At 40.2% G+C, this 12,269-nt stretch overlaps 1 protein-coding gene across 3 annotated transcripts in view; it reads left to right on the forward strand.

Moving 5' to 3' along the window:
- Positions 1 to 12,269, forward strand: part of trpm7 (transient receptor potential cation channel, subfamily M, member 7) — a 31,800-nt gene that overhangs the window by 1,216 nt on the left and 18,315 nt on the right. For all 3 annotated transcript variants that reach the window (XR_010895552.1, XM_067390699.1, XM_067390700.1), the window contains exons 2-7: positions 9,002 to 9,081; positions 9,165 to 9,203; positions 9,282 to 9,480; positions 9,563 to 9,776; positions 10,723 to 10,847; positions 11,487 to 11,658. Coding sequence is in view for 2 of the 3 variants with exons in the window: in XM_067390699.1 (XP_067246800.1) it covers positions 9,002 to 9,081; positions 9,165 to 9,203; positions 9,282 to 9,480; positions 9,563 to 9,776; positions 10,723 to 10,847; positions 11,487 to 11,658 (829 nt within the window). In the remaining variant the exon portion in view is untranslated. The remainder of the gene's footprint in view (positions 1 to 9,001; positions 9,082 to 9,164; positions 9,204 to 9,281; positions 9,481 to 9,562; positions 9,777 to 10,722; positions 10,848 to 11,486; positions 11,659 to 12,269) is intronic.

Raw genomic sequence — 12,269 nt, forward strand, 5'->3', positions numbered from 1 at the left:
CTGCGCGCCCTTTTCAGAGTGTGATGACGCGTTTCAACGGTCATCAATATGTAAACCTGCAAAGGTTTTTATATTTTCATTATTTTATTTTTTTATGTGTATACATTTATAACAATATAATTTGTATTATATTACCATTGCATCACATTATAAAAAACTAGTACCACGTGCCTGTTTCTAATTCAGCGGCAATGGAAGTGACGTAAATGACATCTTTCTCTCTTCTGACTGCCGTTATCAATCGCTCTCAAGTTGTGAAAACATCATTGTGGAGTTATTCATTTGTTATTTGTGCAAATGGAAACACAAAAAATATATTTAATGAAGTCTCTCGCTATGTAAGTTTACGTAACTATGACGACTTCCGCTTCTGAGAAACGCGGAAATGTGAAAAGGGTCTAGTGGCGGTTTTAGGGGTTTTGCTTGTTAATTTTTCATTAAGCAAACACTTTCTATCATGTATTTGGTTTGTTGCGATGCGTTAGAATCATTCCAGTAGTAAAGGAGGCAAATATGATCTAGAAGCTCAGAGAAAATGCCTGTCCAAAATCACAGAAATCATGTTGGCTTTATAGTGTGTATACGGTGTCACTCTGAAACATGCATCAGCTTGTACGTTCCTTGACTTGGTGTTTATTGGTGTATACACACATTGGTTTAAGTGTTTGTTTACTGTAGTAAAGTGATATTAATCGAACATTTGTTTCTAAACAGCTCTCGGGCATCATGATGTGCAGTATGTAGTCTTCGGCTTTCATTAGCAGTCATGTCAGGCTCTCTGAGAAACGTCCTGTGGTTGTTCTAGAGGTCTGGAACTGGATTTACCTGCAGTTCAGGGTCCAGGGTGTTTTTCAGGGCCTAGAGCTCAATTTTTAGTGTGAACTAGTTGAAGTGACCTTTAAGAGCACGGTACGTTCGTCTTGTAGAAGAGAAGCCTTCTCAGCTTTTACTTCACTCAATATTCAATATGAAATATCAATCGATCAGTTGGATGAATTAGTTCATTTAGATGGAGTGAGCTGGATGTAGTTGTTCTGAAAGCTTTTGGTCGGTCGTCATTTTCTCATGTCGTTCCAAACCTGCATTACTTTGTTTCTTCAGTGTTTTTTGTTCATGCTATGAAAGTCAATGGGGTCCAATATTGTTTGGTTCCCAACGTCATCTTTTGTGTTCCACTGAGGAAACAAAGTCATACAGGTTTGGAACTACATGAGCGAGAGTAAAGATTATTTTTGAATAATCTTACTTTAGTGAAGGGGTTTGATTTATACGTTCTCTTTCTAGTGATCAACACCGCTATTTAAAACAGCTGAAGGTGAAAAGCCTGTTTGAGGTAAATTAGCTCTGTTAACCTGTAGATGAGGCTGACAGCACGACTCAAACCTGATTTCATTCAACCATTGTTATGCCAATATTGGAATGTTGCATCAAAAAACGCTGGATGAAAACGGCAAGATGCGCATAAATGCACATAACGAATATATATGCACTCAATTGAAGTGTATAATCGTTTTTATCCGATAGACATGTGCATATAAACTACGATGGAAATGCATTTAGACGCTAACACCCTCATGTGACTTTGCCTCAGCAGAGGCTGTGATTGGATAACTGGACTAACCAGTGGACCAATCGCATCGCAGGATCTCAAATGTTGGTTTGGTGGTTCTGAAACGTCAAAGTCTGTCATCAGAATGATTTGGTTTAATTCTCTCCAGAAGCGTCTCGCACGATTGTGTTCCCGAACGGAAGATCACATGACAGCGTTTATTGTTTTTCTCATTCATGAGGGAGGAGGAAAGAGCCTGACTGAAGAAACTTACATTTTTATTACTGATATTTTGCACTAGTTTCCCAGGAAAATGTGATGGAAACACTGGTTTATTCTCAAAATTCACCCATTACAGTGTAGTGCATCATGTTTATATTTTGGTGCTGTTATCGTTTACACACATTTTACTGTTCGTATCAGTCGCTGACGGGAAATTTTCACTGTATTAATGTGAGTTCAGTGTTTCTGAGCGGATCGATCCGTGACGTCCGACTCGACTGAGAAGGTCTCTGAAAACTCTTACTAGAGATTTAACATCTGAGATGTGAACACTGGGTTGGTGGTTATTCTGTTTTTTTGACTGATCGATCAATCAGAACAGAAGAACCGTCTGTATGTTCCTCATTCATGTTGAACGCGTGTCGGCCCTGATGGAGATCTGATGATTTCTGATCTGAGCCGAGTGTGTGTGTGTGTGTGTTTCAGGCAAAATGAAGATTTTTTTTTTTTTCTTCACACAGCAACTTGAGAGAGTCACATGCTCAAGATTACTGTAATACCAGACCTGAGAGAGAGACCGTCTGAAGGATCTGTAATTCTCTCTGACTTTGAGCAGCTGAACTGTGTGTTAAATATGAGATTCAGCATTCTGACTCAAACACTGTGTTTATGATCTGATCTGAGCTGCGTTTGTGTTTAGAAGGAGCTTCTAGAGAAACTCCCTTCAGTGACGGCTTTAATTGGGAAAACTCATTAATACTGTAAAGCATGAGAAGTTTTCTCTGTTTGTGTTTGTCTGTAGTCATGATTAACTTGATTAAAAAAACAATAGAAGTTTGTTTGTGTGTGTGGCTGGTGTGTTTGTAAAGGCAAGTGTTTTGACTAATATGATGCTGTTTAAAGTGATATCACACACACACACAATTTAAATACTCAAAGCTCTGGTTTGGATCTGAAGGTGAAGGACGATCAGAGGATGTTTTACCAAGTATCTAATCAGTAAATGAAAGTATATATTATAGTCTCTACAATGTGTAGAGTATCATTTAAACTGGAAAATAGTCAAAGGAACAATTTCAATCACACCTTTGTGTTAAAAAATAGGGTTAATTTTAAGATTCTTTTAAGTGATCAAAAAATGAATGGTCAGGATATATGTATATATATATTATTTGATGATGAAAATACAGTAAAACACTGAAATATTATTAGAATTTAAAACAGCTGTTTAAGTAAATATACTTTAAACTATAATATATTCCTGTGATCAAAGCTGAATTTTCAGTCTTCAGTGTCACATGACCCTTCAGAAATCATTCTAACATGATGATTTGATGATCAAGAAACATTTATAATTATTATCAATGTTGAAAACAACATATTGAACATAGCGCATGTTCAAATAGTTATTTTATTAAATGATAAACCTCACATTTTTAAGAAATGTCAAAATAAGTGATTTATTTTATTTGCTCTGTGAATAATTCTAGATATTTTTTGTCCAAACTGTTTAGATTTATAGACTGCACATTAGTTTATTTTTCATCAACTGGTTAATTTACATCAGCGCATAAACGTTAATCCGCTCTCTGACAGCAGGTGGCGCTCATGAATCAGCAGAAATGGTGTTTCCCTGGTAACGGTTGTTAACGAAACAGCGCTAGGCTAATAAACACTATTAGGCATAATATGGAGGTAAGATGAAAAGAAAATGCCATCGAAACTTTTCTGAAGACAATCCTTGCCTTCAGAAATACATTTATTTGTTCATATATTTCCCTCAGCACAAACCTCACCACCTTCCGCCATGTTGTCACTAAAAACCACCTGCTAGCCTGCGCCTGCGCTAGATTGACGCTCAACTGCAAGTTTTTCAAATCGCGATATTTAAATACGTTTTTAATGATAATTAATAAGGCTTTTGGTCACTTTTAGACTGTAAAAGAAAGAAAATGACATACAGCAAGAAAATATAAATATAAATTCACTCACCTAGCCTTTAAGTTGTAGAAAAAAATCTAAATGTCCATGTTAAATCTTGATCGGGTTTAGTGACGCGGATTGCTGTAGCCTATAACATATTTGTGCAATATGCTGCTCGAATGGGATCTTGGTAAATTTTTGGCGATTAAATATGCAATATCTCTACTTTCCATAATTAAGTTAGTTTCTAGATTATCAGCATTTCACATTTTAAACGAAAATCACGAAACTTACTTTTTATGATTTGTTGATATATCAAGGGAGGCTAGCGTCCTCTGCGATGTATTTTTCTCCACACTGGTACCGCTGAAAGTGAAATACTCGATGGTGATTGGCTCATTTGGCTCAAATCTCAATTTGCATCCTCTTCCGAATGGCAGATTCGACACGTTGAAGAGCAGCGATGGTTCCGACTTATTTTATGGTGTTACAGCAGTGAAATTACAATAAATAAATTAAATAAATAACTGGAAATGTTAATAAATCACACATTTTCCACCTCAGAATTTTGGGTAGGCGTTAATAATACGTTAATAATAACCGTTGAGACTTTTATCGAGGTTTATCGGCAAACCGGTAACGGTTTCATTTCTAATAGAAAGTTCAAAAGAAATGACAACAGCATCTTTTGTAACATTATAAATGTATTTACTCTCACTTTTGATCAATTTAATGCATCCTTGCTGAATAAAAGTAGTCTATTAATTTATTTAAAAAAAAACTTTTGAATGGTAGTGAATGTGTACCTATAGTTATATTTAAAATAAAAGGCAGTGATCAACATGAGTGCGGTTCTCAGACTAACAGCGGTTTGTGTTCGAGTCTTTGTGAATCAGCAGTTTGAAGTGTCACTGACCTTCAGTAGTTCTCCAGTGACCCCGACAGTGACCTCTGACCCCCCCGGGTCACTGCTGTATTGTGTTTGACTACAGGAATGAAGGTTTAGTTTGAAAGCTCTGGAGGCTGATTGTGTGTGTGTGTGTGTGTGTGTGTGTTATCTGATAAAGGCACTCGCGTTATCTGTGTGTTTATGGCCGTTTGAGTGCCATGAGCTTCATGTCGTTTATCAGAATCGCTCATCTGTCCTTTCTCTTCATCCATTTAGAGCTGAAGCAGTTATGACCGTCCAGACAGTGTAAAGTTTGACCTGTAAGTACATGTACAGTGTGATGGAGTCTCGCACAGAATCTGATCATGTTTACACAACGAACTGAACACTAGCTTTGGGAATCATCTTGCGATTCACTCCAATTTTGTTCCGCAGTTCAAACATTGAAGGTCACGGGTTCGATTCCCAGCGATGCTTGAGTTGATCAAATGAACTGCCGACTCTCGATGCTCGATTCAGTTACAGTGACTCACTCTGGTTAGTTGTTGTATGTGTGAAGGGTGTGAAGGGTTGGGGTTGGGTTTGTTTATATGGTGTAAACACACATTTATGCTGATGTTGCAGTCAGAATAGAGTTTCTGTGCCAGGGCTGCAGACCGACTCTGATATACGGCTCAACTCTCTCTCTCTCGTTTTCTAATATTCTTGTTCTCTGTCAGACACATTCATCACCCCCCCCCCCCCCCCTCACGACCGCCTGCTGATTAACTGAGCTGAGAAACACAGTTTAGCGTAACCAGTCTCTCTCTCTCTCTCTCTCTCTCTCTCTCTCTCGTTTGGTGATGTTTCTGTATTCGCTGCTGCGTCAGAAGGATGAAGATGACGAGTATGAGGTAGACGGACAGCATCTCGATCTCAGTGTTTCTAACTTGCAGTGTTTCTGCTCAAATATGTGTCTAATCCTCTCGCTGGACTCCGGAGGGCTGGGAACAGAAAGGAACTCTGGGAAGTTTAATTAAAAATCCCTGGTGTTAAATCCTGTTGCTAGAGCTGTTTGAGCTCGCTTTAAAGGCAGAAATTATCGTTCCGTCATCGTTTTCTCACCCTCACGTCTTCTGAGAAATATAGAAGATCTTTTCAGAAATGTTGTGTTTTTTTGTCCATACGCTGAAAGTCAATGGGATTCAAAGTTGTTGCTGGTTTCCAGCATTCTTCAAAATGTTCCATACAGGTTTGGAAAGTCATGAGAGGGAGTAAACGATGGCAGAATGTTAACTTTGTTATTGAGGTGTTTTTACTACTCTAAAGGTTTTTACTAACGTAAAACATTCTTTTAGACAAAAATGTCTGCTATGTCTTGTTGTTTGCATCAGTTTTGTTCTGATTTCTTGCATAGAGTCATTGGTAGTTGAACTATTTCTGTGACAGTCTGATGAATATATCACACACAAAAAATCTCAAAATCAGGCTGTAGTTTCATTGGCTGCTTCATGTGATTTCGAGGGAATCGTATCTCGATCACTACTGCCGTAACCGTACCATCTGTCCGATCGGGTTTATATCAGTCCGCTGGAAAACAAAAACATTAAACTAAACGTCTGTCTGGAAAGGAACTACAGCGAACGAGGAACATTCTGGCAAGGTTCTCTCAACGTTATGAACAAATGTTCTTCCAGTAATGTTAACAGAACGTTCGTTTAAAGTTTTAATGTTCTCAGAACATTTGCACAAAAATATTATTTATACTTCGTTCTATGTAGAATTTTTTCTGAAATGTTTTAGTTGGACGTTTGTCTAACATTTTTACTTGTTTCAGAACGTTCAGAGAACATTCAAAAGTAACGTTCCCATAATTTTCACATAACCAAGAAAATGTTTTGAAACATTTAAAAAATTTGACGTTTTTTACCACATTTTCATACCTTAATAGGAAGCAAAAAAGAGATTTCTGAGTTTGCCATAAATCGCACCGCAGATGAACTGTGGTTGATGTCTCTGGGCGTCTCTTGAGATCAGATGTAATCTGCTGTTTGTGGTATTATTGTCAACCTCATGATTAGTGTTTAACCAGTGTTCAGTCCAGATGTAAATGGTAGTTTAGTGAGTTTCAGTCCAGTCACTTTTATTCCTGCAGCGTTTTTCAGTCACGGTTTCAAAGCAGCTTCACAGAAATTCATGATGTGAAAGTCTTATAGTCAGTTCAGAGCTGAGCGATAAGGTAGCTTACAAACATCAACCAGATGAGATTGGCTGTCAGTATATATGGTTTTATGTGTGCAGGTAAAGTTGGATGTACACATAATAGTTGAGAACTAACGTTGTAAAGTTTTCAGTGGTGTTGTGACAATGAGAAACCTCAATACTGATGTGTATCACATGATTAAAATGAGACCCCTCAGGGTTTAAATGTTCATACAGCTGCAGTCGATCTTCATCAAACTCTGTTGACTTGAGTTGGAGTTTGACTTTCTCACTGGAATGTTGAGCTTTAGCTGAAAACTGTGGCTTTACTCTGACCCCGCGGAGCCTGAAGCGCTCGACGCCGTCCAGTGAGATTCATTCACACGACACACGATACTCTGTTTACCCTGATTGTCTTCTGTGCTTCAGAGCAGACGGACGTGTTTCGCTGCTGCTGCGTGTCGGACTGTCAAATCAAAGTGGACAGCTCTTGTTTTTATGGAATATTGCAGTGTTGATTCTAAATTATTTATCATTATTGTGTTAAATTCATGTTCTGGTAATCGTGAATCACAATATCTTCCTCTTTCAGCATCTCTTCTCTGATGATGAGGGCGGGGCAACCTGTCACTCACATGAGATCCACCAATAGCAAACCACAACCATCCAATCAATTCCCCACAGACTAAATCAAGCCCCGCCCTACATTTGTTCTTGTTTGAGAAGCGATTCACTCGATATACGGCACAATAGAGAAGAAAAGACTAGCACAACTTAAGTCGTGTTTTTTTTTTTTTTCTTCCCTTCAATGCAAATAAGAACATGTGGTCATCCATATAATTGCACATAATTATGGGGACAACAATATAAACGGCAAATGAACTTTAAAGGGACAAAATCAATCAAACATCTTACTCTTCAGCAAATATTCTGTTTGTAATTTTGTTATTGTTGGACCTGTGAAGTTCATGAGATGGTCCTTATCTAGATCCAACTCCTCCCTCTTCACATATCCCTTAACCTACCCGACTCCGCCCCCTGGATCTAGATCCAACTCCTCCCTCTTTACATATCCCTTAACCTACCCCACTCCGCCCCCTGGATCTAGATCCAACTCCTCCCTCTTTACATATCCCTTAACCTACCCCACTCCGCCCCCTGGATCTAGATCCAACTCCTCCCTCTTTACATATCCCTTAAACTACCCGACTCCGCCCCCTGGATCTAGATCCAACTCCTCCCTCTTTACATATCCCTTAACCTACCCCACTCCGCCCCCTGGATCTAGATCCAACTCCTCCCACTTTACATATCCCTTAAACTACCCGACTCCGCCCCCTGGATCTAGATCCAACTCCTCCCTCTTTACATATCCCTTAAACTACCCGACTCCGCCCCCTGGATCTAGATCCAACTCCTCCCTCTTTACATATCCCTTAACCTACCCCACTCCGCCCCCTGGATCTCGATCCAACTCCTCCCACTTTACATATCCCTTAAACTACCCGACTCCGCCCCCTGGATCTAGATCCAACTCCTCCCTCTTTACATATCCCTTAACCTACCCCACTCCGCCCCCTGGATCTAGATCCAACTCCTCCCTCTTTACATATCCCTTAAAGTTCATGGCAACATTAATACACTTAATATTGATTTAAGGACACTTGTGATTTGTATACAATGTCCTTGATATACTGACGTAGTTTGCCCATTTAACACCAAACACAGGCAGTGTTTAATTCAGCACACGTATGAACAGAGGCTACATGTTTTAATGTGTGCATGAAATGGAAATTCACCCTATCTATGTTTGTAAAATACATCTTAATGATCTTATTGTGTGCAATTCATCCCGGCATGTTTAATGTTATAAATGGATCTTCTAGTTTCTTCTATTCTCTTCAAACATTTAGTCCGCTTAAACTCCGCCCCTTTCTTACAATTCACTCCAAGCTCACGTTTAGACCCGCCTCCATTATTGAGTGACACGCCCACATCTCAACATTCAGTCGCCCCATATTTTCATCCTCAATAATCCCTCACTCAGCTCTACATCAATTTAGGAAAGAAAAGATCTGACGCTTCTTGTTATGTCACAACCTGAATATTAATATTTTACCTTTTAAATAATGTTAGTTTTGCAACTGCACTGATATCAACTACTGAAATTGTGTTTTTGTGACCGGACGTCAATGCGATGTTTTCAGTCACGTGTCTGACCTGTTTGTCTCCCGCAGTCCCAGAAGTCCTGGATCGAACACACTTTCACCAGGAGGGAATGTGTCTATATTCTGCCCGTGTCGAAGGACCCGCACAGGTGCGTCGCTCACCGTTAAACATCTGAGCATGAGCTTCGTCTCTATGAACTTCCTCAACCCAAACTTCACTTGTGTTTTTCAGATGCCTCCCGGGATGTCAGATCTGCCAGCAGCTGGTGCGGTGAGTGTGGTGACACGCGTCATGAAGACGTTTCACACGTCTGAGCGGGCGCTGATGTGTGTGTGTGTGTGTGTGTAGATGCTGCTGCGGGCGGCTGGTTCGGCAGCACGTGGGCTTCACGGCCACACTGGCGGTCAAATACTCAGACGTGCGCGTGTCCGAGGGCGAGCCGGCGGATCTGGAGCAGTGGAGCGTGGAGAAGCACACGGAGGAGAGTCCGACTGATGCTTACGGAGTCATCAACTTCCAGGGCGGATCGCATTCATACAGAGCCAAGGTCTGATTTCTCACACACACACACACACACACACTCACACACACTGCATGACGTTCTGGTTAACGATGTCGTGTCTCCGCAGTATGTGCGTCTGTCCTACGACTCGCGTCCGGAGGCCGTCCTGCGGCTCATGCTGAAGGAGTGGCAGATGGAGCTTCCGAAGATCGTCATCAGTGTTCACGGAGGAATCCAGAACTTCGACCTGCATCCGCGGATCAAACAGGTGGTGGGGAAAGGCCTGATCAAAGCTGCCGTCACCACCGGGGCCTGGATCCTGACCGGAGGGGTCAACACAGGTCAGTCGCGAAAAAAGATGCATTTTCAACCGTTTATCGAAAATTCCTTAGCTCAGGTTGAGTTAGACGGGTCATGGAACAGTCCAGGTAAAGGTCTGTGAAAGTGATTCGCTTGCAGAACGCAAGCTCTGAGGTTCCTGGCTGTCCTGGATGGAGTTATGCTTGAAGAATCTAGCTGAATGGAGAAGTTGTGATGAAGTGTTGGGTTGGCCGACACCACAAGCAGTTCTGTGTTTGCATGGTTGAGTTGAAGGTGGTGGTCCTTCATCCATCATGAAATCTCTGTCCGGCAGGCTAAGATGCGAGCAGCAATAGTCAGATCATCTGGAATGAGAGGTAGAGTTGTGTCATCAGCATAGCAGTGATAGGAAAAACCATGATTCTGAATGACGGATCCTAGTAATGACATGTAGATGGAGAAGAAAAGCGGTCCAAGCACCGAGCCCTGAGGCACTCCAGTATCTAGATGATGTGACTTAGACACCTCACTCCTCCAAGACACCCTGAAGGACTTACCTGAGAGGAAGTTCCTGAGATGCCCTTCATCATGAGGGTTGACAGGAGGATCTGGTGGTTAACTGGTAAACTTTGCTTTTGAAGCCAGACTGGTTGTTGTCCAGGAGGTTGTTCTGAGTAAGAAATGTAGAGACTTGGTTGAACACGACTCGTTCATGTGGAAGAGGGGATGCCGGCCTGTATTCTTCTGAAAGTGCTGGATTTAGAGTGTGTTTCTTAAGCAGTGTGTGTTTGTTTGTTCACAGCAGCAGTTACAGGATTAGCTTGATCATCATAATGACAGTCATTTGAGTTTAAAGAGCAGGTCGATGCGCTTTATTAGTGTTTACACACCCACAGCGCCTCTAAACACACACACACACGCTGCAGTGAGAGGTCACGACCCCTCGAGGGTCACTGTAACCGCGGTGTTTTTTCGATGTGTTTCCAGGTGTGGCCAAACATGTGGGCGACGCTCTGAAAGAACATCTGTCCAGATCAGCGCGGAAAATCTGCACGGTGGGAATCGCGCCCTGGGGAGTGATTGAAAACAGGAACGACCTCATCGGAAGAGACGTGAGACTCGTTATATCACACACGTTTATGACCTTTATGAGTGACCTCTGAATCTCACTGAACCTGTAGAAATGAGATTCTGCATAAAGAAATCTGCATTCAGGACTGTTTAGACATTTAATATCATGACAATCAAACGTTTTGAGTTGAAGTGATGATTTTCATTAGATTCTTTTTTTTTAAGAAATCAATATTTTAATTCAGCAAGGATGCATTAAATTGATCAATTTACAGTAAAGACATTTATAATGTTACTAAAGATTGTATTTCAAATAAATGCTGTTTTCTATTCATCAAATAATCCTGAAAAATAAAATGTATGACAGTTTCCACTGAAATCAAGACAGTGATTTTCAACACTGATAATAATCATAAATGTTTCTTGAGCAGCAAATCATCATATCAGAATGATTTCTGAAGGATCATGTGACACTGAAGACTGGAGTAATGATGCTGAAAATTCAGCTTTGATCACAGGAATAAATTATATTTTATTTTATTCACATAGAAAAGCTGATTTAGGTTTCAGGACCTTCTGAATGAAATCATAACTCAGTTCAAGACTTGTCCTCTTCTCGTGTGTGTGTGTGTGTGTGTGTGTGTGTGTGTGTGTGTGTGTGTGTGTGTGTGTGTGTGTAGGTTGTAGCTCCGTATCAAACTCTGCTGAATCCTCTCAGTAAACTCAACGTACTCAATAACTTCCACTCTCATTTCATCCTGGTGGATGATGGGACCGTCGGGAAATATGGAGCTGAAGTCAAGCTCAGGAGAGAGCTGGAGAAACACATTAACCTGCAGAGAATCCACGCACGTGAGACACACACACACACACACACACACACGTTTACGTTAGTCGTAAGCGTCTGTTATCCTGCAGTCACTGTTATTCGCAGCAGCTCTTTATTCACTCGTTCACATGTCAGGATTACAGTAAAATAACATGAATGCAAGTTTGAGACTGAGTGTTAAAATGTGATATACATGAACCCAGCTAATGTTCTCAGAATATTCTCTCAATGTTCTGAACAAACGTTCTAGTAATGTTTGTTTAAAGTTATCTGGTCTTTAATAATGTTGTCTGAACGTTAGCACAAAAACATTACTTACACAGCGTTTATGGAAACATTTTTCTGAAACGTTTTAGTTGGACGTTCATCTAACATAAAAAAACAAACATTTTTACTACTTGTTTCAGAATGTTCAGAGAATGTTCAAAAGTAACATTTGAAGATGATAAAATGGAATGTTCCCTTAACGTTCACAAAACCAAGAAACAACGTTTTTAAAATGTTTTTTTTAAACTAGCCTTTTGAATGTTGAAAGAATATTCAGTTTTCTTAGAAGATTTTTTTGTAAGCTGTATCTGTATTATATATTATATTATAGTATATTTATAAACACATAAATATAACATTTATTTAC

This window comes from Chanodichthys erythropterus, chromosome 7, assembly GCF_024489055.1.
Source record: "Chanodichthys erythropterus isolate Z2021 chromosome 7, ASM2448905v1, whole genome shotgun sequence".
In the NCBI taxonomy this organism is placed as follows: domain Eukaryota; kingdom Metazoa; phylum Chordata; class Actinopteri; order Cypriniformes; family Xenocyprididae; genus Chanodichthys; species Chanodichthys erythropterus.